General features: G+C 49.5%; 1 protein-coding gene across 8 annotated transcripts in view; it reads left to right on the top strand.

The window, feature by feature from the left end:
- The window catches only part of EXD3 (exonuclease 3'-5' domain containing 3), a 611,569-nt gene that overhangs the window by 181,293 nt on the left and 402,599 nt on the right, over positions 1-27,677 (top strand). For 7 of the 8 annotated variants that reach the window (XM_030535478.1, XM_030535484.1, XM_030535479.1 and 4 more), the window contains 3 exons: positions 15,976-16,029; positions 16,802-16,941; positions 18,833-18,924. In XM_030535478.1, the coding sequence (XP_030391338.1) occupies positions 15,976-16,029; positions 16,802-16,941; positions 18,833-18,924 (286 nt within the window). Of the gene's footprint in view, positions 1-12,580; positions 12,602-15,975; positions 16,030-16,801; positions 16,942-18,832; positions 18,925-27,677 lie in introns of those variants that run through there. The other variant, XM_030535485.1, reaches the window with a different exon arrangement.

Genomic DNA, 27,677 nt, shown 5'->3' on the forward strand with positions numbered 1-27,677 from the left:
ATTGATTAGATTCAACTGATGTTAGAATATACATTATATTGTTCTTTTGCTATGGTGTCACTGTAGGGCAGAGTTAAAGCTGTTTGGGTTCCCTAACTGACTTTCCAGATCTTAATATGTTTGGATTGCTTTTAAATTTAATCTTAACTCAGACTTTTCTGGATTGTTTTGTACACATTTTACCCTAAATCACTGATATGTTAACTGCATTTTAATATAGTTTTTGTGTGGAAATTTCCTTTTTTTAATTAAAAAATTAATACGTGAACAAAAAATAAGAAACTCAATGAGGATATTATCATGTGATAATTCTAACTGGATAATTCTAATAACCTTAAATCTTTTAGGGACAGATTCACAGATACACTCTTGATGCTTTATGCTACTCAGGTACATTACAAAGTAGCCTGGCCAGAAATACTCACTAGTTAAACTGGGTTTAAAGCTGTTCTGTGTCATTGGAGCTGTACAAAACAGCCAGAGTTCAGTTCAGTTGCCCCCTCCCTCCTATATTCCAACACGCTTATGTGCATGTGCATACACACAGGTTTCCAATCCAAATTCCCTCTCCCTCCTGTCCTCCAGATTCCTCTGCACACACAAAACGGTTCTCCTCCATCATGTTCTCCATGATCCCCTGCATGTGCACACACCTGATTTCCCATCCCTCCTGTGCTTTGCACTACACTGTGCATGCGTGTGCTCACACGCACACACATCTGAGTTTCCCCCTCTATTTGAGTAGATCTGGAGTAACAGGTAATATCTGAAGAGAAATACTTGCACTTATTGGTGAATGATTGATTGATTGACTTGTGTGTGTGTGTGTGTTTGTTTGTTTGTTTGTTTATAGCTGGAAGTTTTCCCATCAGTAAAGGCTAACACATAAAATCTTCTTCAGATAAACAAAAAATCATCCTCTTTCAAAATATCGCCCTCCCCCCCACCTCCCATCATTCCTAATGGTCACTTCCAGATTGCTCTCAGAGAAGATGACTGCCCTCTGTGGGATGAGCTGGAGAAGAACACTGAGGAGTCAGTAAACAGGGTCATCTTTGCCTATCATCCAAGTCCCACTGAGAACCATAGGAGATGGTAGCCATTTTACAAAGAATGTCTTAAGTGAGGGCAAGCTGTGGGCATCTGTCGCCATGTGAATAGCACCTTGGATCATTTTTTTGTTTTGTCCAGATATGATGTTTATTCTGACTGCTGTTCAAACAGAGCCTGACCCAAAGCGCTTGGAAGACAATAAAATGATTCATTGTCTTCAGTGGCTTTGAATCAGACCATTGATCATCACCTTTTCCTCAGATCTTACCCTTTTCCCTGTATCAGGCGTCACTGTCAGTACATAGTCCTCATCACGAACCTGCCCCTCCATAGGCTCAGGAAGGGAAATGGAAGAAAAGCGTAAACCTTTCCCATTCTTCTAATTTAGATCCACTGTGGAAGTGAACAGGAGGGGTGGGGAGGGGGGAGTTAATGTAACCCAAATGCTTGTCTGGGTTATTTCTTTGCTATTTTTATTCATACTGGAAATTGGAATGCATTAGTTGGAGCAGAAAAGGCAGCACATGCTAATATTCAGAATTGTAAGAGGCATTTTGCATGTGGGTTATGTTGGTTTCAGAGTGCATATAGAGGCCTTCCTAATAAATGCATTGTGTGTGCAGACATTACAAGGATTTTAGGGTTCCTGGATAATGTGCTGAGAGGATCATTTATAAAAGGTAGTTATTGGTCTTGCTTAACTGTTGGAGGAGTGGTGAAGGCGGCTAGGATTTGGAATTGCTATTGCCTTTCTGGTCCAACTTTAATCTGAGGTTTCTACAATTTAGTTAACATGATTACTAGTTTCCAGTTATTCTGGCTACTCGTGGTCCAGAGCAGAGTATGCACAAAGCTGTGTGCTGGAGAAATACTCAGTTACCATGGTAGGGTGTATCTTTAATTATCAGCTAAAGTATGTAATCTATATGCTGATAGACTTGTTATCGGACAGCAAAATTAGTCATGAATGAGTTGTTATATCCCTGGAGATCTTATCCTCTGTAAAAATAATATTAAAAATGGGGTCATTTTACAGAAAACTTTTTTGTGGAGTTGAACAACACCAAACATCGCAATAACAAAATAAATATTAAAATAGATACACCAGCCAAGTCAGTCACATCTTTAGTTCAGTTAGGCTTATCTGTTCTATTATTATTCAGATTGTAAACATTCTGATACCATCTGATGTTGTCCTTTCTGTTCAAAGAGCTGGGCTCTGTAAGTACACCCTTCAATAGGGCCTTCTGTTTGTTTGTTTCTAACACTAGTAATCATAAAACCGAGAAAAGCATTTCAACAAATCAGTTAAGTGTGTGCTTAATTTGAGATTTAACTCGTTGAGGCCATGTCTACACTAGCAATTTGTGTCAACAAAAGTGATGTCTATAAGGTGGACGGAAAGCTGGCTAGATCGTCAGACTCAACGGGTAGTGATCAATGACTCCATGTCTAGTTGGCAGCCAGTTTCAAGTGGAGTGCCCCAAGGGTCGGTCCTGGGGCCAGTTTTGTTCAATATCTTCATTAATGATCTGGAAGATGGTGTGGACTGCACTCTCAGCAAGTTTGCAGATGACACTAAACCGGGAGGAGTGGTAGGTATGCTTTAGGGTAGGGATAGGATCCAGAGGGACCTAGACAAATTAGAGGATTAGGCCAAAAGAAACCTGATAAAGTTCAACAAGGACAAGTGCAGAGTCCTGCACTTAGGACGGAAGAATCCCATGCACTGTTACAGACTAGGGGCCGAATGGCTAGGCGGCAGTTCTACAGAAAAGGACCTAGGGGTTACAGTGGATGAGAAGCTGGATACGAGTCAACAGTGTGCCCTTGTTGTCAAGAAGGCTAACGGCATTTTGGCTGTATAAGTAGGGGCATTGCCAGCAGATCAAGGGACGTAATCATTCCCCTCTATTCGACATTGGTGAGGCCTCATCTGGAGTACTGTGTCCAGTTTTGGGCCCCACACTACAAAAAGGATGTGGAAAACTTGGAAAGAGTCCAGCGGAGGGCAACAAAAATGATTAGGGGGCTGGAGCACATGACTTATGAGGAGAGGCTGAGGGAACTGGGATTGTTTAGTCTGCAGAAGAGAAGAATGAGGCGGGATTTGATAGCTGCTTTCAACTACCTGAAAGGAGGATCCAAAGAGGATGTATCTAGACTCTTCTCAGTGGTACCCGATGACAGAACAAGGAGTAATGGTCTCAAGTTGCAGTGGTGGAGGTTTAGGTTGGATATTAGGAAACACTTTTTCACTCAGAGTGGTGAAGCACTGGAATGGGTTACCTAGGGAGATGGTGGAATCTCCTTCCTGAGAGGCTTTTAAGGTCAGGCTTGACAAAGCCCTGTCTGAGATGATTTAATTGGGAATTGGTCCTGCTTTGAGCGGGGGGTTGGACTAGATGACCTCCTGAGGTCCCTTCCAACCCTGATATTCTATGATTCTATGACTCTTTGATGTCGACACCCAAAAGTCAACATAATAAAAATTGCAATTTCATGTTCACACTTGCTCCCTGTGTTGGCAGTTCGCATCCACAGTGAGAGGACCATCATTGACAGTGTGAGCAATGCACTGTGGGTACCTATCCCACAGTGCTTCTGTCACTAGGTGTTATGGAATGACTGAGCAGATCACGACACATCTTGAGACAGTGCTAAATGTCCCATGTGATGCAGTAGGGACTGTCTGTGTGGGGAGTGGGAAAGCAGGGGAGGACTTTAGGGGATGGACGATACCGGAGCCTGTAACCTGAGCTAGGTAAGGGAGGGGAAAGGTCAACACCTTTTCCCGGGAAGGGGGCAAAGGAAGGGAGTGGCAAGAGGGAAGCAGTTTGAGTTTGGGCTTGGGGCTGGATGGGCGGAATTCAGGGTATCCTAGCTAGGATCCAAGCACCCTGAAAGCCCAGAAGGACTCGGTGGAGGGATCCTGACTGTGCCTGCAAGCTCTGCTGTAACCTGTGTTCCTGTTGTCCAATAAACCTTCTGTTTTACTGGCTGGCTAAGAGTCACTGTGGGTCCCAGGAAGAGGGGTGCAGGGCCGGACTCCCCCACACTCCATGACAACTGGTGGCAGCGGCGGGAGATACTGCACCCCGTGAACGGCGCTTCCTGCAGTAAGTGACTGGGGAGCAGTAAAACGAAGGGGTGGTTAACCCCTGGGAGTGTGTGCCCAGTGAGAAGGACTTTGCAGTAACAGGGTCCCCCGGGGGATTGCAGCGAGCGGTCCCGGGGCGGAGGAGTCTGCAGCTCGACCCTGGCAGAGAGGTGGTGACCTCACGAAGGGCTGGTGCACTAGGGGTCCCCCTGGAAACCGTGGGGAGCGGCGAGCACCCCGGCCTGTGAGTGGCCAGCAGGAAGATGTATGCCAAGCGGCGCAAGTGTGACCTGCTGGAGCTGTGCAAGCAGAGGGGGCTGCATCCAGGGAGGCTCAGCAAGGACCAGCTGATTGCCCAGCTGGAGCAGGGAGACCGCATGAATGAACGGAGCCCTGTCTCTGAGGGAAGCAGCCGGGCAGATGCAGCGCAGGCACCAGTGTCTGTCCCCGCTAGGAGTGCTCAGCCGGTGGACGAGGGCTTCCCGAGACCCCCCCTTCCTAGGCCTAGGGGAAGGGCGGGGAGGAGCCCAGTGAATACCGAGGGCACCGTGACCCCCCCGGCCAGCAGGGGATCCTCCCAGCGAAGCTCACCCCCCAGCAGGGGATCCTCCCGGCAACGCTCGGCATCCGTGGAGTGGACGCGGCTGGAATATGAAAGGGAGAAGCTCGAGTTAAAGAGGCAAAAGCTGGAGGAGAAGGCGAAACAGCGTAAACTTGAGGAGAACCAGCGCCAACGTGAGTGGAAGGAGAAGGAGAACCAGCGTAAACATAAGGAGAACCAGCGTAAACATGAGCGGAAGAAAAAGAAAAAACAGCGTAAACATAAGCTGGACCTGGCCCAGCTGAGGAGAAGTGAGGCCCCAGTTGCGGTGAGTGAGGGGGGACCCAAGCCTACAAAGAGCTTTGATAAGCACTTGCTGCCCCGGCGTAAGGAGGGGGAGGACATAGATACCTTCCTGACGGCCTTTGAGAATGCCTGCGAGCTGCACAGGGTTGACCCTGCAGACAGGATCGCAGTTCTCACCCCCTTACTGGACTCCACAGCCGTGGACGTGTACAGCCGACTGAAAGGGGCAGAGGCAGGGGACTACGAACTGTTCAAACAGGCCCTGCTCCGTGAGTTTGGGCTGACTCCTGAGATGTACCGGAAAAAGTTCCGGAGCCAGCGTAAAACCCGTGAGGTCACATACCTACAACTGGTCAACCAGGCGCAGGGGTATGCCTGCAAGTGGACAGCTGGGGCCCAAACTAAAGAGGACCTGCTTGACCTATTCATACTGGAGCACCTGTACGAGCAGTGCCTGTCCGACTTGAGGCTGTGGTTGATGGACCAGAAGCTGGAGAACCCACAGCACGCAGGCCAGCTGGCCGACCAATTTGTGGACAGTCGGGCAGGGGATGGCAGGGAGGAGTCTCGAAGGAGCAGGCCTGCCTCAACGCAGAGAGAGAGTCATCATGGGACCTCCCAAAGGGGGCCTATGGAGAACCCCCCCAAAAGGGGAACATCCAGTGTCAGGTCCCTCCGACCCACTGAAGGGGACCCACGAGACATGGGCTGCTATCGCTGTGGCCAGCGAGGTCACATACGGGCCCAGTGCCCCAAGCTCAGGGACAGACCAAGCAGACCCAACCCGCAGAGGGTGGACTGGGTAAAAACCCAATCGGAGGAGGGGCTACATTCCCAGGAAAGGGGGGCTGGCAACATATCACCTGTGGATGCTCCAGACTCCGGGTTTTTGGTTTACCGGGTGGGCGCGGGGCTGCCCCTCCGGAAAGAGTGCATTGTTTCCCTGGAGGTAGATGGGAGGAAGGTCACTGGGTACTGGGACACGGGCGCAGAGGTGACGCTGGCCCGGCCCGAGGTGATGGCCTCAGATCGGATGGTGCCTGACACCTACCTGACCCTGATGGGCGTGGGCGGGACCCCATTCAAGGTGCCCGTGGCAAGGATACACCTGAAATGGGGGGCCAAGGAGGGCCCCAAGGATGTGGGGGTACACTGATATTTGCCCACTGACATGTTAATGGGAGGGGACCTCGAGGACTGGCCTAGTAACACCCAGAGTGCCCTGGTCGTGACTTGTAGTCAGAGTCGGCAAAGGGCACTGCACCCCGACAACGGGGAAGGTACTCGACCCGAGGTGCAGGACCGTAACCCAGGGAGTGGGGAACGCCCAGGGGCACGGTTCAGAGAGGCTACGGCCTCAGACCCAGCCAGCAAGAGAGAGCCGGTCCCCATCCCTGTCCCAGCTGCTGAGTTCCAGGCCGAGTTGCAGAAAGATCCCTCCTTGCGGAAGCACAGGGACCGGGCTGACCTTAGTGCGGTACAGACCATGAGGAGAAGTTGCAAGGAGAGGTTCCTGTGGGAGAAGGGGTTCCTGTACCGAGAATGGGCTCCCCCAGGGGAAGTAGAGTCATGGGGGATCAGGAGGCAGCTGGTGGTTCCCCAGAAGTTTCGTCACAAGCTGTTGTACCTGGCCCATGACATCCCTCTCACAGGGCACCAGGGAATCCGGCGCACCAGGCAGAGGCTGCTACAGAACTTTTACTGGCCTGGGGTCTTTACCCATGTCCGACAGTACTGCCAATCCTGTGACCCCTGCCAGAGGGTGGAGAAGGCCCAGGACAAGGGGAAAGCAGCTTTGAGGCCTTTACCCATCATAGAAGAACCTTTCCAGAAGGTGGCCATGGACATAGTGGGACCCCTCAGCAAGATGACCCGGTCAGGGAAGAAATACATCCTCGTGGTGGTGGATTTTGCCACTCGCTACCCCGAGGCTGTGGCCTTGTCCTCTGTCGAAGCAGACACAGTGGCAGATGCGCTGCTGACAATTTTCAGCCGGGTGGGGTTCCCCAAGGAGGTCTTAACGGATCAGGGGTACAACTTCATGTTGGCCCTGCTCCGGTCCTTATGGCAGAAATGTGGGGTCCAGCATAACTGGGCCTCAGCGTATCACCCCCAGTCCAACGGGCTGGTAGAAAGGTTCAATGGGACGCTGAAGATGATGCTAAAAACATTTATGAACCAGCACCCGCAGGATTGGGACAAGTACTTACCTCACCTGCTGTTCGCGTACAGGGAGGTACCCCAGGAATCTACCGGGTTTTCACCTTTCGAACTGTTGTATGGAAGGCGGGTAAGGGGGCCCCTAGACCTGATGAGGGACGAATGGTAGGGGAAGGCCACTCCCAAGGGAGAGTCAGTGGTGGAGTATGTCCTGACCTTCTGGGAAGGACTGGCCGAGCTCATGGGCCTGGCCAGGGAGAATCTGGCCCAAGCCCAGAGGAGGCAGAAGGTCTGGTATGACCGCACGGCACGGGCCGGTGCCTTCGCCACCGGGGATCAGGTGATGGTTCTCATCCCCGTGAGGAGAAACAAACTCCAGGCCGCCTGGGAAGGGCCCTTCAAGGTTATCAAGCAACTGAATGAGGTAAACTATGTGGTGGAGCTGTCAAACCGGGCACATCACCGTCGGGTGTACCATGTGAACATGATGAAACCATACTATGACAGGGGGAATGTGGTGTTGGCCGTATGTGGACATTGGGAGGGGCAGGGAGATGACCCCTTAATAGATCTATTCCCTGGGACAAAAGCTGGTTCCCCCCTGGAGGCGATTCCCCTCTCTGATCAACTGACCCCGGGCCAGCACGCTGAGATCAGGGGGGTGCTGCATCTATAGCGAGAGCTATTTTCCAACCAGCCGGGACGCACTAATTTGACTGTCCACCAGGTGGAGACCGGGTCACATCCCCCTATAAGAAGCTCCCCTTTTCTGGTCACTGGTAAAACTGCCCAGGATCTTGAAAGAGAGGTCAGGGACATGCTGGCTTTGGGGGTGATCCAGCCGTCTTCCAGCCCTTAGGCCTTGCCAGTGGTGCTGGTCCCCAAGAAGGATGGGTCAATCCGGTTCTGTGTGGACTATCGAAAGCTCAATGCCATCACCATATCTGATGCCTACCCTATGCCCAGGCCTGACGAGCTCCTAGACAAGCTGGGAGGTGCTCGGTATCTCACCCCTATGGATCTTACCAAAGGCTACTGGCAAGTGCCGCTGGACGCAGATGCCAGGCTGAAATCGGCCTTTATCACCCCTCTGGGGCTCTATGAGTTTCTGACCCTGCCCTTCGGCCTCAAGGGAGCACCGGCCACCTTCCAGCGCCTGGTGGATCAGCTACTGAGGGGAATGGAGAGTTTTGCCATGGCGTATATTGACGACATCTGCGTCTTCAGCCAGACCTGGGAGGACCACATGTCCCAGGTTAAACAAGTCCTGGACCGACTCCGAAAGGCTGGGTTAACAGTAAAGGCTGAGAAGTGCAAGGTGGGGATTGCTGAAGTATCTTACCTTGGCCATCGGGTGGGGAGCGGTTGCCTGAAGCCGGAACCAGCCAAGGTGGAGGTGATCAGAGACTGGCCTGCTCCCCAAACCAAAAAGCAGGTCCAGGCCTTTATTGGGATGGCGGAGTACTATCAAAGGTTCGTGCCCCACTTTAGTGCCATAGCCGGCCCCATCACTGAACTGTGCAAAAAGGGGAAGCCAGACAAGATGATCTGGACTGAGCAGTGCCAGGAGGCTTTCTGGGCGCTGAAGGAGGATCTGGTTAGTGGCCCAGTTCTGGCAAACCCAGATTTTGACAAACCCTTTATGGTGTTCACCGATGCCTCAGACACGGGACTGGGGGCGGTGTTAATGCAGGAGGATGAAAACGGGGAGAGACACCCCATCGTGTACCTGAGTAAGAAGCTGCTACCCTGGGAACAAAGCTACGCGGCCATCGAGAAGGAATGCCTGGCCATGGTGTGGGCCCTTAAGAAGCTAGAGCCATATCTCTTTGGGCGACACTTCACCGTGTACACCGACCACTCTCCCCTGACCTGGCTGCACCAGATGAAAGGAGCCAACGCCAAGCTCCTGAGGTGGAGCCTGCTCCTGCAGGACTATGACATGGACGTGGTTCATGTGAAGGGAAGTGCCAACCTGATAGCGGATGCGTTGTCCTGGAGAGGGGGCCCTGAACTTCCCCAGGTCACTGGGCAGAGTGACCCCACTCAGTTCAGTCTCGAAGGGGGGAGAGATGTGATGGAGTAGGGACTGTCTGTGTGGGGGATGGGAGAGCAGGGGAGGACTTTAGGGGATGGACGATACCGGAGCCTGTAACCTGAGCTAGGTAAGGGAGGGGAAAGGTCAACACCTTTTCCCGGGAAGGGGACAAAGGAAGGGAGTGGCAAGAGGGAAGCAGTTTGAGTTTGGGCTTGGGGCTGGATGGGCGGAATTCAGGGTATGCTAGCTAGGATCCAAGCACCCTGAAAGCCCAGAAGGACTCGGTGGAGGGGTCCTGACTGTGCCTGCAAGCTCTGCTGTAACCTGTGTTCCTGTTGTCCAATAAACCTTCTGTTTTACTGGCTGGCTAAGAGTCATTGTGGGTCCCAGGAAGAGGGGTGCAGGGCCGGACTCCCCCACACTCCATGACATCCCATGATGTGTTGTTTTCTGTCCCAGCACTCTATGGGCTTCCGGCTTTCTTTCGCAGCATTTTTCAGCGGCCCTTCTATGCTGTTCACTCTGGCATCTTTGTGAGAAGGGATGGATCCCACGTGGCTCTCTTATGGTTTGTTAAGTGTCATGAAGACATCGTGGATGGCAGTGCAGTTAATCGTGAAGTTCCTAACTGAAGAAGACTTGTGGGCGCCTGACATTCTGTGGGATATGGATAGGGGCATTTAGATAGTTTTTGGCATTCACAGAGCAGGTGCATAGGGTAGAACCTCACTTTTGGGCTCGGGAAACAAGCATTGAATGGTGGGATCGTATCGTCGTGCAGATGAAGGATGATGAGCCGTGGCTACAGATCTTTTGGATTTGGAAAGCCGCCTTCCTGGAACTGTGCGTGGAGTTCACTCCAGATCTGCCTCTTGGTAGAAAAGCATGTGGCAATTGCTATGTGTGGCAAAAGCTGGCAACTTTAGACTGCTACTGGTCAGTTTCAAATCAATTTGGAGTGGGGAAGTTGACCATTGGGGCTGCGTTAATGCGAGTGTCCACGGCAATAAATCTCATCCTCCTACGAAGAACCTTGACTCTGGGAAATGTACGTGAATTAGTGGATGGCTTTTAGGAAATGGGTTTCACAAACTATGGAGGGGTCACCATGGGTGTTTCACTGATATCAACATGGGGTGATCTGGGAAAGTGCATGACACATGCATCGTCAGGAACACCATTCTGTAGAGAAAGCTGCAAGCAGAGACTTTCTTTCCTAACCAGAAGATTACAATGGGGAGTGTTGAAATGCCCATAATAATCCTGGGGGACCCTGCGTACCCCATACAACATGGCTTATGAAACCTTACACGGGACACCTGGACAGCAGTAAGGAGCAGTTCAAAAACAGGCTCAGTAGGTGCCGGATGACAATGGAATGTGGTTTTGGCAGATTAAGGCACACTGGCAATGCCTTTATGGCAGGTTGGTCCTCACTGAGGATAATATTCCTGTGGTCATAGCTGCATGCTGTATGTTGCATAATCTCTGTGAAGCTAAGGGTGAAAGGTTTGCTCAGGGGTGGAATGCTGAGGCAGACTGCTTGGCCGCAGATTTTGAGCAGCCAGATACCAGGGCTGTCAGAGGAGCCCACGGGGAGCTATTTGAATCATGGAGTCTTTGAGGCAGCACTTTGACAATGACCACCAGTAACATATCTCTCTGTCGGAGCTGCTTCAGTGTTACGTTACATGTAGTTTTACTAGGGGGCAATCCATGTTTCATTACATATTCAGTGTTACATTACATATAGTTTTCCTAGGAGGCAATGGTGACATTTGGGGCTTTGTATTCCTGTAATAAAGTGATTGCAATGCCTGTGCATGTATTGGCAGTGCCTGCAATCTCACCTTGTAGAAAAAAAATAAAGATGATTTACCATTATAAAAGTTTTCTTTTATTGCACATGAAACAGCACACACAAACACACAGATGCTTGATGGGAAAGGAGGAGCCAGGGAAGGGCAGACTCTGTTTAGGTCCAGCTATCATTGTGAAAGTTATCTGAGGAGGTGGAGTGAAGGGGAAACCAAGAAGCCCTGGAAGGTGGAAAGGAATGTGTGTGCAGAGTTTGGGGGAGACATGGGAAAGAGTTCTGAATGTGCTGCAGTGGAGGTCAAGCACTGATTTGCTCATCTACAGCATTATTAAGGACTTCAGCATCTGCGTTTGCTCTCCCATTACTTTAGTCATCTGCTCAGTAGCGTCCTTAACAAACACGTGATTCTTTTTTCTATCTGACTGTTTGGCTTCCCAGCACTCCTTTCGTTCCCTTTTTTCTGTATTGCAGCACTGTAGGACCTCCCGGAACATGTCTTCTTTGCTGCATCTTGGACTCTTTCTTATCTGGTGGAGGTGCTTGGCCGAGGTGTGTGAGGTGTTCCTGAAGGCCACATCTGGTGAAGCACAAGGGACAGTACACAGAATTGGGATTGTTAAATTCACGCACAGCACTGAAATATTTCTGTTAAACACACCTTTTGCAACATTGCCATCACTTTCTCGTTGACCCTAACCAGGCACACATCTCCACAAACAGCCAAAGCATGGGGAGTGTTGGCAGGGAAGCTGGAGGGAGGGGGCTACACCACATGTGGAAAAGAGCAAACGCTGTTTGCAAGGGTTGTGGTGCAGCATTCTAGGGAACAAATTCTAAAATTCTCCCACACTTTTCCACAGGCGGGGGTAATTCTAGCAGACATCTCACCGCTAAGGATGAGCAGGGAAATGTGGGTACATCTACTCCATGCTTGTGGCTTCTTCCCTGCTCCTTATGCTGCTCGCCTATGTGCTGCTTTGGTCTCTCCACAAGCGATTGATGAGTGGTGTGGGAAAGTTTCCTACAATGGGGGAAGGAACAAAGCTACTCTGCCTCGGAAACTTCGGCAGAGGATTACTGAGTACCTCCAGGAAACTTTCCTGGAGATCTCTCTGGAGGATTCCTGTGAGATCTCAGCATTCATCAATACCCTGTTCCGCCGTACTGATTAGCTGCACAGGGAAATGTCCAGCACACACAAACACAGCCAGTCTCTCACATTTCTATAGCCTGAACCCACCTTCACACTACACAAACCACAGCCACTTACCGGGAGTCTCATCCATAGAGCAACTGCTGAGACTGGCTAGATACCTCTGGAGTTGAGAATAGTTCCTGGCTGCCTGCCTGCCCTACTGGGCGACTCTGCTGGGAGCTGCACATCCTCATCTAACTCCACCTCTTCATTAATAACTTTGTCCTCCGGGTTAGGTACTCTTTCTGCCACCTCTGTGCCCTCCGAAGAATTCACGGGCTCTTGGCAATGGAGGTGAGGACGCGACCAAGGATAGCATCCAGCTCCTCATAGAACCAGCAGGTCTTAGGAGAAGCACCTGAGCGACAGTTTGCCTCCCTCGCCTTGTGGTACGCCTGCCTCAGCTCCTTTATCTTTGCTCTGCACTTGCAACATGTCCCAGTTACAGCCCTTTTCACTCAAGCCTGGAGAAATCTGCCTGTAGGTATCCCAGTTCCTCTGGCTCGAGCACAGCTGGGACTGCACAGCCTCCAGCGCCGTAACAAGGGCCAGGCGAGTGAGGCACTTGCCTCAGGCCTGCAAAGCAGAGGGGCGCAGAAAAAGACTGGTTTTCTCGCGTCCCTCCCCAGTCAGGCTTGTTCCCTCCCTGCGTGTGTCCCTGTGGGTGGCTGCCTGGAGAACAGCAGCCCCCCGGCAACCCCTTTCCGCGTGCACCGGGACTTAGTCTGCAGCGATTCCAGCCCCTGGCTCCAGGGCAGCCTCCCAGCCACTGCCCGTGTCTCCGCCTTACTCCTCTGGCCTGAGTCAGCCCAGGTCAGGAGGAGGAACGGGGAGAGCCGCTACCCGGTAACCCCAGCACAGCCCGGCCTGTGCCCTGGGGCTTCTTCCTCTGGCTTAACCAGGCAGAGTTTAGTCCATTGTAGCCCAGACCAGCCCCAACCCCGGAGAACTGGCCCGACCCGCGGGGCTGGCAGGGGACGAGCCTGGCAACCAGGAGGGTTTTAGTAGGAGCCAGAGGCAGGCCCGGTGCAGATCGTGGAGGTCCGTGTCCTTTGCCACCGCAGCTGCACTGAGCCGTGGCTGGGAACTTGGAGCGGGGCCCAGGTGTAAGCAGCGCCCCTGCACCACCCTGGCGCAGCAGCTTCCGGGCTGGGCCTGCAGCACTCAGGGCCCAGGGCAGCGAGCAGGGCGCTCTGGGAGCAGCCATGTTATTTCCTTCCTGACCTGGCCAAGGATCGCAGCTCAGTGGCTGGGGGTTGAGCCAGCTCCGGGAGGCTTTGGGCTCCCGGGTCCTGGCAGGGTTTGGAGGGGAGGCTACGAACGGGTGGTGGGGGGCAGCTTAGCTGCATTTGTCTAAGCAGCGTGTCCCCAGTGCTGGGCACGTTGGTGCCCCAGCAGGGCGCTGCACTGGGACTGCTTCTGCTTCCGGGCTACAGTGCCCCAGATCCCCCTGCTCCGCTCAGGCTGGATCGCAGAAAGGCAGGGAGCTTGGAGAGTGAACTGGGCTGGTTCTGGCATTTCCACCTCTGTCTGCTACTCCTGCCCGGCCCTTTCGGCCAACTGACTCAGGCGCCCCTTCCCTGGGCATGGGCTGGGGGCTGAAGCGATCAGAGCTGCTCCCCGGCTGGGCTTTGCCCTGGTGCACTCGCACCGCCCCGAGACAGTTGCTTAAACACCAGCGCATTTAAAAACATGTTTCTAGTGAAGGGGGGGAAAGCTGTCAGTCCTTGGGAAGGGAAAAACCCCAGACATATGGGAGGAAAAAGTAATGGTGCCTGCCTGCTCCAGCAGTGAACGGGCGATGGAGGTGGTGAAAAATGAAACTAAAAACGACTGTTTTCTATTTAAAAATGTAAATAAACAGAACAACCTTCCCTGCGGTGTTTGTCTAACTGCAGCAGCATTGCTGCTGTGTAGGTCATGAAAAGAGTGGTGCATAGTTTAAAACTTCCCATTCTGTTGATTTCTTAAGGAACAGTCGTTCATAGTCCAAACACAAAAGCTCATGATTTAATTGGGAACAGAAACAAAAGCTCCGATTGTTGGTGTTCAAACAATATTTTTTTCTGAAGACTTCCTAGTTCAAACGGATCTTATGATTAAAATAAAAAACCTTTCTATTATCATTATTCTTGTTGTTTACGTATTTTTCTTTTTTCTTTTTTTTTACAAAATAACTACTATGGAATTATATGGACGGGGGAGGGCGCATTTTATATTCTTGCCTCGGGCGCAAAAATAGCTAGTTACGGCTCTGACAGCCTCCTCTCCCCATATACTGAGCAGATCCAGCAGGTCTGCAGTGGTCCAAGCAGGAGAGCGTTTGCTGCAATAAGCTGCCGTGGTCACCTGAGAACATGCGATGAGACCTCTCCACACCGAGCAAACAGGAAATAGAATTTCAAAAATTCCTGGAGCTTCTAAGGGGGAGGGGAGGATGGTTGTTTACCTGGCTGCTGGGCAGTGGAGTTTAAACTGCTGACCAGAGTGGGTCAGGATGGGCATTGTGGGACACCTCCTGGAGGTCAGTTAAGACGATGAAATGAAGCATGGTGTCTACACTTGCATTTTGTCGACAAAAATGTAGAGGAAAAAGACTTAAATCTCTCGTGAGGATGGATGAATTTTATCACCCAAGCCAGGAATTTTCCCCAACAAAAGTCACCTTGCAGTGTGTATGCACTCACTGTTTGGGTCGACAAATAGTAGTTTTGGTGACAAAACCTGGTAGTGTAGACAAGACCTGAGACTTAAGTGCATTCTTAAGTAATTTGCTGAATAGGGATGGGCTTAAGGACTATTTCTGTGCCTTGCTGAATCAGGCCTCAAAGGACATGTTTTAGCAACCCCTTGGCAGAATGGTATGGCTGTAATAATTTTGAATTCACGAGCAACAGTTATCCAATGTTTTGCATCACCTTATGGTACTAGGGTGGGGTTGCACCTAGTAGAGAAGGGAAACTGAAGCCAGGATGGAAGCAAGTTCTTGGGGTTAAAATACAGGATGGGAATGCAGAAGATCTTGGTTCTATTCCTGGCTCTGTCACTGACTGCTTCTGTGACTTTCCTCAAATCATTTTGCCACTCTAGGGCTCACTTTCCCATCTGCAGAATTAGGATACTGATTCTGAGGAACTTCACATGGGGATTACAAGACTTAGTTCATCAACTTTCAGAACACAGCATAAAAGGGCACAATATAATTATTATCATCCTTTTATTTGTTATTCATAGCATCTGGGATATGTGGAGCTACGTTTAAGTGATTGAACCTAAAAATTTGATTTTTAGTTGTATTCACATTTATGAATGAGATGTTTTCACAAAATATAACTGCATTGCAAAGTTTAAAATCAGCAGGAATTGTGTTCAAGTTAACTCACAAATATCCTTTTTTGTTCCGTTTTTAAATTTATATTCCTGGAGAAAATTACCTATCAGCTGAGTCTTTCCAAACACTTGACTAGAGACTCTGGTTTTTTGCTCTAAATTTTTTAATAGAGTGCTTGATCCCAGAATTTTTCTTCTGAGGTTTAATACAGTTTAAAACATGTAATGCCACTGATAGTGTTTTTGTGGATTTCTAAATGAAATCTGTGTAGCCAGTTGCATTTAATTAGCACATTCAAAATATAACAATAAATAGAATCGTTCTGCGACTAATGTGTATACTTCAGTTTAGAAACACATCTGTTTATAAGCTCTCCCAAACACACATTTTCCACTACAACCAGAAATATTTTCTATCTTTTGTGTTTTCTAGGCAGCCATTCTGAGTATAAAGCTAAAATTACAGCTGGATCTAGATGTGGAGAAGGTAAGTCTGTTTCCCCTGTTGTCTTCTCTATCATCAGATGCATCTTTGATAAACAAGGCACACAGTCTTGCACAAAAGTGGAAGTTATATACCAGTACTATACACTAATATCTAATTTGCACGAAGTCGCTAGGGAGCTGCTAAAAATTTTGCTTCATCCTGTGAAGTGACTGAAAGATTTTTTGTACCACATTCCATCTTAATAGAATATTTTTCTAACTGGAATCTGAAACTCCAGCTGTGTTGATTCTGTTTTGCAAATTATTGTGTCTGTAATAAGGTTTATTAAATGCAAAAATAATCCCATCTCCTCCCCTGCTCTCCCCATTCAGAATAATGGGTGTAGGAAGATAATTGAAATATTTTCACCTATGTGGTGGTAAGAGATGGCCTGAGTTAAATAAATTCTAATGCCAAAGGTTTGTAATGTTGTTGGTAATATTTGTGTTGAAAATTCTGTGTAGAAAACTCCCTTTTGGCATATTTGGATATAGAAATATTTTTCTAACGTTTAAGCAATTTGGAACACTTTTCTCAAGCACTTTCAGATCTCAGTATAGAAGACTTCGAGCTAGAGTGTTGCCCATCCCGAGCACCCATGCAGGCGTGTAAGGCGCACTATTCACTTTCTGAGCAGCAGCAAAATTGGACAGCTCCTGCTTCTGTGCCTGTAAGCTGGGAGTGGCAGGAGACTTGGGAAGCAGTTTGCATCAGGTATAGAGGACAGTGTCTCTGTAATGCTTTACAAGTGCAAAACTATTTTTCTTCCTAGATGTGCACTCCATTGCTTCTTCAAGAGAAGACTAACCTAGTGGAGGCTTATGTGGCAGAATATCCTGATCTCCAGCGCAAACTCTTGCAGACCCTGGATATGTGGTGTGAACCTAGTTTTAATACTACAGACATCTCAAGGTAGAAGATTATTCTATTTTCCAGTGTTTTGTCCTTCTGTCTAAACAGCATACAATATTATATGACATTATGAGCAGGTGCTAAATAGCTATCAGGTAAGGACAATATGTTTTCTAGTGCTCTTTCTGCGTTCACTAATAACACGTTGAAAGCCATGGAGTAAATTGCTAAATGTTGTATAGTAACTTCCCATCAGAGAAGGGAAAAATTCTGGTAATTGTGAAATTTGGTCTCTCGAAAGGCCTTATCCTATGAGGCACTGAGCACCTATCACTCCCATTGATGTCATTGGAAGTGGCAGGGACTGAGCACTTTGCACAGTGAGGCTAAACATGAAAATATTGCAGTAGATCTTATCCAGGAAACCTCAACAGCCTGACTCTGGTGCTGCAACATCCATTGTGCATATCTGGCAGGGAGATGTGGGGAGAGGAATAAGGATCATCAGTTGGTAACCTTGATTTCAGTTGAATTTTCAACTGAAAATTCCCTTTCCGTCAGCTTCAGATAGCAGTGCTAAACTGGGAAATAGTGCAGTTGTGAAGGAGCCATCTGCAGATAGTCCTCGTCAAAGTAAAAAGCCTTTGCACTGGCTCCATGCGTGCGCGTCTAGTATTCCCATGATACAGTGTCAAAAAACAAGAAATATATGTACTCATCATTGCTTTTCCAGTGAAATTATTAGGGTTGTTTTTTAATTTATAAACCACCTCTCACCAAAGTGGCTTATGCCAAGTAAGCATCAGCAGTGCAATCAAAACAACAGCATATATGCAGCAGATACAATGCTAATAAAAGCAGAGTGGGTCTTCCATACCAGGTTGCTGGAAATCAGGTACTGACATGAACTCTTAAAACCCTTGAATGGAGAATTGGAGACTGATGAAGACATGAGTATCACCTAACTGATGGAAAGAACAGCATTTACCTTAAAGTAAGAATGACCAGATGGGTCAGACCAGTGGTCCATCTAGGCCAGTATCCTGTCTTCTAATGGTGGCTGATACCTGGTGCTTCAGAGGGAATGAACAGAACAGGGCAATTATTGAGTGATTCATCTCCTGTCATCCACTCCCAGCATCTGGCAGTCAGAGGCTTAGGATGCCTGGGGCACAGGGTTGCATTCATGATCATCTTGGCCAAAAGAACTTAGCTCTACTTTTGGCCTTCACAACATCCCCTTGCAATGAGTTCCACAGGGTGACTGTGTGTGGTGTAAATAAATACTTCCTTTTGTTTGTTTTAAACCTGCTGCCCATTAATTTCATTGGGTGACCGCTGGTTCTTGTGTTGTGTGAAGGAGTAAATAACACTTCCTTATTCACTTTCTCCACATCATTCAGGATCTTATAGACCTCTATTATATCCCTACTTAGTTGTTTCTTTTCCAAACATAAGAGTCCCCAGTCTTTTTAATCTCTCATACGGAAGTTGTTCCATATCCCTAGTAATTTTTTTTGCTCTTCCCTGTACCTTTTCCATTCCTAATAGAACTTTTTTGATACGGGGTGACCAGAACTGCTCACAGTATTCAAGGTGTGAGTGTACTATGGATTTATATAATGACACTATGATATTTTTTGTCTTGTTATCTGTTCCTTTCCTAATGGTTCCCAACATTCTGTTTGCTTTTTTGACTGCTGCTGTACATTGAGTGGATGTTTTCAGGGAACTATCCGCAATAACGCCAAGATCTCTTTCTTGAGTGGTAACAGCTAATTTAGACCCAGTTGGAGGAAAAAATGGTATAGGCTCAGCTTTGATGGATGAGGGGGGAAAAGAAGTTGTCACCATCACCCAGCAACAGACAACACCCCTGCTATTAAAAGGGAGCAGTATCTTATCTGTTTGCATTGATGTTTCTTCCTGGCTTTGCTTGTTTTGTTTACAGGCAGTATCAAGGTTTGCGACCTAACAAACTCAACCATAAAATGTTAAGCAAACTGGTCTTCAGGCTCCTAGAACAATATAACCTAGATCCAGGTATGTGACATTACACTAAATCATTTAATCACCTTTCCAGTGAACAACAGATAAAGTTTATCTGTCTTCCCACATGTCCAGCAAGGAATCTCTGCTGTCATCTGGAACTTAATTGATGTTGTTTAAAAACAAAGCACATAAATTAAGGAAATTTTCACTTTGTGTTGTTGAAGAACTAGATGCTGGTGACTCATAGGCTGTTTCTTCCATGATATGACATAAATCTTGGCTTCAGAATGTTCTGCATAAACATGTGATGGTCAGTTTTGAGTACTAGCTCCATCGACTCACATAAGAGGTCACACATTACTCATTTGGGGATTCTGACTTTGTGAGTTACAAGACCATCAGCTTAAAAGAGATAAACCATGAGAAGAAGGAGACACATGTATCTTTCCTGTGAAATAGGAATGGCTGCTGCTGAAGGGAATTTAAAGGGCTCTTGCAACCTTGCGGGAGAAGTAATACAGTTTACATCCTTGTAAGGGATCTACTTCACTCCTAAATGTCACTTGAAATCCATTCTCTTTAACATTTTGCATTGATTATTACTGGGTGATGTGTTAGGTTTCCTTGCATTGTGACATTAACAAGTAATGACTCCTGGCAGAAATCCTTAGGGGCCCCCTATAATTTGCATCTGATATAGGTCCCTCACTCCATCGGGACCACTGAATATTGCATATTTCCCTGTTTTCTGGAACTGAATGTTATTTGCTAACCTAAGCTGTGAATTCCATTCCATCTTGCAGTGATACTGTGTTGCCTATTCATCTTCACTTCTCAAAAATGCTGCTAAATATAAAAAAATTATCTTCATAAACCCTCCCTTGGAGCATGTAATTGTAATTAATTCCCATTGTATTGGTGGGCAAACTGAGGCACAGAGGAATTAAGAGATTTGTTTAAAACCATGCAACAGGTTGATGGTTCACCCAGGGTTAGACCTGAGGATTTTCTGCCTCATAAGCCTGGACGTCCACTAGGCCGTATGTTCCCTGTCAATTTACAAAGGGAGTTGAAGGAATTGCTCTCCCAAACCCGTGAAAGACCCACACACAGAGAAAACTGACTGTACAGGAGAAATGGTGAAATTGTCCATGCATAAAGTGCTGTCAAAGCACAGAGCAAGCAAACTGAAAAAAACAGAGCTTTGTTTCCTTTAACCTTATATGTGACTTGTAACAACAGTAAGAAAAAAATGTTAAGACAAAAATGTGCTTTTGGAGTTGATAGTGCCTGTTTAATTATGAAGGTTTATAAATCGTACTGAAGGTATAAAACACTGTACAGTATAACTACAAAGCATCATTATTATCGTCATCTCCTGTTGGTGAGTTTTTGCATCTCCAGGATTTTTATTCACACATTGCCAGATCTCTCTAGCTGCACCTGCTGTATTAATGACTGTAGGGTATGTACCAGTGGTTCTGCAGAAAGAGATTGTGAGGGTAGAGCAGATTGGGTAGGTGGATTCGCCAGGGCAATGAATGACCTTGAAAGACTCCAGCAGTTTGAAGGAGTCTGCCTGTTCTAGTGGAACTTCACATTTGGATCTCTCTCTGGATCCCGAGTGGGACTTTAAATGCGCTGCCCGAATGTATGTTCATATTTCTAGGGTTTACTTCATCTTTTCCCCAGCAAGGTACCTGCAGTGTGAAAGAGATTTGGCCACCAGCTTGATCTGTAACACTGTTATTTGTATTATTGTTAGTGCACAATAATAAAAATAATGCCTCAGTTAAAAAAATCGGCCCTTGAGTTTTCCTGTGGGTATTAACATACAGATAACTGAAGAATTACTTTGAACCTCTGATCAATTTTCTTTTTATTGTAAAGGTCAGTAAGTACACCCTGAAATTCCAGAGAGAGCTCATGCTGCAAGTCAGGACATGCATTGCCAGGTGTTTCCGGTTTTTGAGGATTTAATTGGAATTGTTTTTCTTTGAGTGCTGTCCCTGTGGGTGCTCCATTTTAGGTGTTGGAGCACCCCTGTGCTCATACTCAGAGACTTTTGGTAGCAGTGCCCGGTTGGGTCGCACATGCATGATCCCTATCTCCTGCTGCTTCAGGCAGTTAACTGATGCTGTGCTCCGACCTCGACCCCCCTCCCCCCTGCACTCAGTTCCTTCCCTACTGCCCTAGGCTACAGAGTTGGAGCAATCAGCAGGCCTCCCTACTTAGCTACTTAGTAGTTAATTAGTTTAACAGTTAGTTACTTAGTTTCCTCGTGAGCAGCTATTTACATTGTTTTCCTTTTTCTTTTATCCCTGTCACCATAGTTTAAAACAAAACAAAACCAACCCCTTTTTCCTTTTACTTTCCTTTTGAACTACGGGCTGGGGAGAAGTTTCAGTTGAACCGCAGCATACACAGCTGCTCTGAGGCCTGGTCCACACTACAGCGTTAAATCGATTTAAACAGCGTTAAATCGATTTAACGCTGTACCCGTCCACACTACAAGGCACTTAAAATCGATTTTAAGGGGTCTTAAAATCGATTTCTGTACTCCTGCTCAACGAGAGGAGTAACCCTAAAATCGATATTACTATATCGATTTAGGCTTAGTGTGGATGGAAATCAAAGTTATTGGTCCCATTCTTTTACTGAGCTACCCAGAGTGCACCGCTCCGGAAATCGATGGTAGCCTGGGACCAGGGACGCACACCACCGAAGTAATGTGCCCTAATGTGGACGTGTAAAATCGATTTTATAAAACCTGTTTTATAAAATCGATTTTATTAATTTCGATTTTACTCTGTAGTGTGGACGTGGCCTGAGGGTGAAAGCCCCCCCGACAGGAATGCCTGGTTTTCCAGGCTTTAAAGGCTGTCTCAGCTGCAAGCTTGCTATACCTGTCTCAGATGGCCATGATCAGCTTGTTTGCTGCCTAGGCAAAAGACACATAACTCAGAAGTCTTAGCACTGTCTCAAGCACACTGCCGGGACAAGAAGAGCTAGAAATTTGCTGTTAAAGCTCCTCCTCATGGCGAAGTCTCTCAGACTGTTGGGATAGCTGCCCACAATGCACCACTCCCAACAGCGCTGCAAATGCTGCAAATGTGGCCACACTGCAGCGCTGGTAGCTGTCAGTGTGGTCACACTGCAGCGCTGTCCCTACACAGCTGTACGAAGACAGCTGTAACTCCCAGCACTGTACAGCTGTAAGTGTAGCCATGGCCTTAGTCGGTTTTGCCCCTGACTCCCCTATCATCGGCACCAATGCAAACATGTCACCCTTGGCACCGAGTCTCCTCGCATCTCCAATACAATCCACTCCTCCCTATTTGAGTGAGGAGGATGAGAGTGAGGAAGGACAAGGAGATCTCCCATCACAATCTCTACCATGAACCGACTAACTCAGGACCCCCTCAGGGGACATATTACACTGATTCCGAGTATTTTCAATGGTATGGCCAGCCCTGAGGGGCCCCCCATACCTCCCCCACCCCAATGGGCATACTGGAACCTGTGGGTGGCATACCTCACACAACAGGGACTGCCTGCCACATCCAGACCTGGCATACAGCAGTCACCTTTGCCTGGGCCTTTGATGGTGGCAGGGGACCTGGGGGTAGATGAGGAAGAACCCCGATCATGGAAGGGTTACCACTTACCCATTTCCCATCACTATCCACAGATGACACTGTTACACCTCCTCCCCATAATATAGGGTATGATTTTAGACTATTCCAGGATCTATTTAAAAGAGTGGCTAGCTCCCTGGACATCTCCTTTGGGGAGGTCTAAGTGACACAACACAAACTAGTGGACATTTTGCATACATCTGCTTCATCCAAAATTGCTGTGAATGATGCGCTGATGGACCCCGTCAAAACCATTTGGCAGAACCCTGCCACTACTCCTCCAACCTGCAAGAGGTCTGACAAAAAATATTATGTACCAGCCAAAGGCACAGAGTTCCTCTTTTCACATCCAGCGCCCAATTCCCTAGTGGTGGACACAGTCCAAGAACATGGTAGGCAACGACAGCCCAAAACCACACCTCACGACAAAGACTGGAGAAGTCTTGATCTTTTTGGTTGCAAGGCTTATTCCTCGGCTACACTAAACCTCCGTACAGCATTACTGGTATTACGAGGCATTACTGGCAAAATATGACTATATTAACTACACAAAGATGTCTGAATTGACTGATTTTATTTCTGAGGACAAGAGAGAACAATTCACAGCACTTGTATCAGAGGGACAACTCATCTCCAAAACAGCCCTGCAAGCCACACTTGATTCTGTGGACACAGCTGCACGTTCAGTGGCGACGGCTGGCATGATGAGAAGGGCCTCATGGCTCCATCTCTTCAGCTTTCCTAAGGAGGTGCAATCCACAGTTGAGGATTTCCCATTTGAAAATCCCAAACTCTTTGACAAGAAGACAGATGACTCTCTCCACTTGCTCAAGGATTCACGGGCGACACTTTGATCCTTGGGAATCTATACACCCAAACCCAAGAAAAAACAGAGAAATGTACCCCAACACTACTGCCAGACCATGTATTCACAACAGCAATGGTGATTTGAGTCACAGGCCCACAAACACAGGCACCTGAGGAGATGCCAATCCACTTCTTCAGTAGCTGCGTCCCAACCATCAACCTCCAGACAACAAATTTGAAGCCTTGGTTGAGGGCACGAGAGCCCGAGGTCTATCTGTGCAGGTGACACGATCTCTCTCCCAACCATTCAGATATCGTCTAGTTCCATTTTATCCAATCTGGAAGACCATCACATCTGACAAATGGCTGCTAGAAATTGTACAAACTGGTTACTCCATTCCCCGCCCCCCTTTCCCCAACTCCCCTAACCATCTTTCCTCCCTGTCCCTCTTCAGGGATCCCTCTCAAGAGTCTCTACTGTACCAGGAGGTAAGCCACCTCTTGCAGCTAGGAGCAGTAGAACCCTTTCAAAGAGAACACAGAAGGAGAGGATTTTATTCCCACTATTTTCTCACAAAGAAAAAGTCCGGTGGATGGAGACCAATATTCGATCTACAATGACTCATCAAGTTTGTCAAAACACAATGATTCAAGACGATCACACTATACACCATAATTCCAGCTCTAGAAAGAGGGGATTGGTTCCTGTCCCTCGACCTTTGGGACTAGATGACCTCCTGAGGTCCCTTCCAACCCTGATATTCTGTGATTCTATGATGCGTATTTTCATTTAACAATGCTTCTTCTTCGAGTGATTGCTCATATCCATTCCAGTTAGGTGTGTGTGCGCCGCGTGCACGTTCGTTGGAGAAACTTTTACTCTAGCAACCCAGGCGGGTCGGCTGGGCGCCCTGTATATATCCCAGCCGACCCGGGCCACCCTTCAGTTCCTTCTTACCGCCCGTGTCCGTCGATGGAACTGTGGAGCGCGGCTTTGCTGACCTCCACACTCCCTAACAGCTCATTTCGCTATTGTTGTATATAGTAATTATAGTTATTATTGTACATATATAGATATAAAGTTGTTAGTTAGTCAGTTATCTAGTGTTGTTAGTGTAGTTTTAGTTGTAGTTGAGGGGATCGGGGGTACCCCCCCCTTCCCCGCACCGGGAGCCGGAGCTCATGCCCGGCTCATCGGGCTTCAAGCAGTGCTCGGCTTGTCACAAGCCCTGCCAGTTGGAGACCCCCATGACTCGTGCTTGAAGTGCCTCGGGGAGTCGCACTTATCGGCCAAGTGCTCGATCTGTAAGTCCTTTAAGCCGAGAACCAAGAAGGAGCGGGACATTAGATTGAGACAGCTCCTTATGGAAGCGGCCCTGACACCTTCGCCCTCGGCACCGAGCGCAAGTCAGCTGGTAAGCAAGGGCACCGCCACGGCACCGAGTGCTACCGCCAAAAAACCGGCACCAAAACCGGCCCAGAGCCGCTCCCTCTCCCCGAAGCCGAAGGCAGCGAAGGCACAGATCATCTCGCCACCAACCGCCCCACAATCAGAGCCTGCGCAAAAAGCGGATCGCCCGGCACCGACACCTCCCGCGGCACCGTCTAAGCCGGTACTGTTGACTCTGACCCCGCGAGGGCCGTCGAGTCCGGCACCTGGCAGCTCCCCGGTGCACACCGTGGTAGAGCTGGCTTCACCCTCTACCCCGGAGACATTTGCCGCAGCAAGGGAGCTAATCGCCATCACCGAGGCTCCGTTGCCCTTACCCCTGGCACCGCCGGTGTGGGTAATATACTCTATGGGCAAACCGACTCTGACCAGACCAGCTTCAGTCAGTGTGGCAGACCGGCACCGCTCCAGATCGCGGTCCCGCGGACGCTCGGCATTGAGGCGCCACTCAGGCTCGCGACGTCGATCTCGATCCCAGCACCGGTCAGACCCCTGGCACCGATCAGACTCCTGGCACCAGTCAGGCTCCCGGCACCGTTCACCTCGGTACCACTCATGCTCTCGGTACCGGTCAGGCTCCCGGCGCCGGTCGACGTCCCGAGCATCAACCCGGTACTCCTGGCACCGCTTCAGCTCACGGCATCGCGGTGGGCGCCACACCTCCAGGAGCAGATCTAGACAAAGGCACTCGGGATCCCGGTCGACCTCCCGGCACCGAGCTGGTCGCAGGTCCCGGTCTCGCTCTCAACACCGATACCGACACCGGTCACCACTATCCAGAGGTGTGAGGTCTGTCGGTACCTCGGCACCGACTTTCGCCGCTCCACCGTGGCCATCTAGAGGCACGTCAGCATCCTCCCAGGCGGGTAGCTATTACGAACGGGACCAGGACCCCGAAGTACCGCTGGGAGTGTTCCAAGACCCCCACCCGCAGGACGCGGGTGCCCAACAGTGGGGTTTTTGGACACCCTGGGCTTACCATCAGGCCCAGGGTGCCCCCGTGCCTCAGACACGTTCTACCGCCTCAGAACATCGGGTGCCAGAGGCCACTGTTTCCCGCCCCCCCCCCCCCCCCGTGGTTGAGTCGGACAAACAGCCGCCTCCAGACTCCCTGGGGCAACACGAGCAGGAACCAGGCCAAGAACAAGAGACTGCGCAGGATACCCTCATCCCCGGAGTATCCTCCTCCTCCTCCTCGCCAGATGAGGCAGTGGCTGGGTCGTCAGCGTCGGGACCCCCACCTATAGACCTCAGGGCCCACCAGGACCTCCTCCGTAGAGTGGCCCTTAATATCAACTACCGGTGGAGGAGGTCTCAGAGGTTGAGGACCCGGTAGTGAGCATCCTCTCGGCCGATGCACCTACACGGGTAGCCCTCCCATTCATAAAGACTATCCAGTCTACCGCCGATAACCTGTGGCAGTCACCAGCCTCCATCCTGCCGACAGCTAAGGGAGTGGAAAGGAAGTACATGGTACCCTCTCGGGGGTACGAGTACCTGTATGTCCACCCTCCTCCCTCCTCCCTAGTGGTTCAGTCGGTCAACGACAGGGAATGGCATGGCCAGCAGGCACCGGCCCCCAAATCCAAGGAGGCTAGGCGGATGGACCTCATGGGTCGCAAGGTGTACTCAGCTGGGGCCTTGCAACTCCGTGTGGCCAACCAGCAGGCCCTACTGGGGTGTTATAACTACAACATATGGGCGGAGGTGGGTAAGTTCACCGAACTGCTACCCTAGGACTCACGCCCAGAATTTAATGCGTTCCTGGAGGAGGGTAAGAAGGTGGCCAGGACCTCCCTACAGGCCTCCCTCGACGCGGCTGACTCGGCAGCCAGAACCCTGGCTTCCGGAATAACCATGAGGCGCATTTCATGGCTTCAAGCCTCCACACTACCCCCGGAACTACAATATACAGTCCAGGACCTACCCTTTGACGGGAAAGGGTTGTTCTCGGACAAGACGGACTCCAAATTACAAAATCTGAAGGACAATCGAGTCATCATACGCTCGCTGGGGATGCATACACCTTCCACCCAGCGTAGACCCTTCAGGCCCCAAGCATGATGCGCATACTTCCCACCCCGTCAGAGGCAGGACCTCAATAGACGGCGTGGCTGGGGAGGCCGCAGACGCCAATCCAGCTCCCAGGGAGGCCAAAGCCAAGGGTCTTCCAAGGCACTGCTGGGCCCCAAGTCTGGCTTTTGAAGGTGCACCCGGGGATGGCATACCAGACTCAAGACAGGATCCTTCCCCTACCTTCTCCAACCACCTCTCCCACTTCCTCCCGGCGTGGTCCCAGTTAACATCAGACCGTTGGGTGCTACGCACAGTGAAGCACGGATACCACCTGCAATTTGCTTCCTCACCCCCTTCCCGCCCCCCTTCCTGGTCCCTCTTCAGGGACCCCTCTCACGAGCAAACCCTCCTGCAGGAGGTTCGTTCCCTCCTCGCGGCGGGAGCTATAGAGGAAGTACCTCTAGGCGAGAGAGGCAAGGGATTCTACTCCCGATATTTTCTGATCCCCAAATCCAAGGGAGGTCTCAGACCCATCCTAGACCTGCGAGGCCTCAACAAATGGATGCTCAAGTTGAAGTTCCGCATGATCTCCATGGGAACCATTATCCCATCCCTGGATCCTGGAGACTGGTATGCCGCCCTCGACATGAAGGATGCGTACTTCCATATCGCCATCTTTCCACCGCACAGGAAGTACCTTCACTTCACGGTCAGACATCAGCACTTCCAGTTCGCAGTCCTACCCTTCGGCCTCTCCATGGCCCCGAGGGTGTTTACCAAGTGCATGGCCGTTGTGGCCGCCCACCTCCGTCGGCGGAAAATCCACGTCTTCCCGTACCTCGACGACTGGCTCCTGAAAGGGTCCTCCCAGTCGCAGGTGCGGCGACATGTCG

This window comes from Gopherus evgoodei, chromosome 16 (assembly GCF_007399415.2).
Source record: "Gopherus evgoodei ecotype Sinaloan lineage chromosome 16, rGopEvg1_v1.p, whole genome shotgun sequence".
NCBI classification, from domain to species: Eukaryota; Metazoa; Chordata; order Testudines; family Testudinidae; genus Gopherus; species Gopherus evgoodei.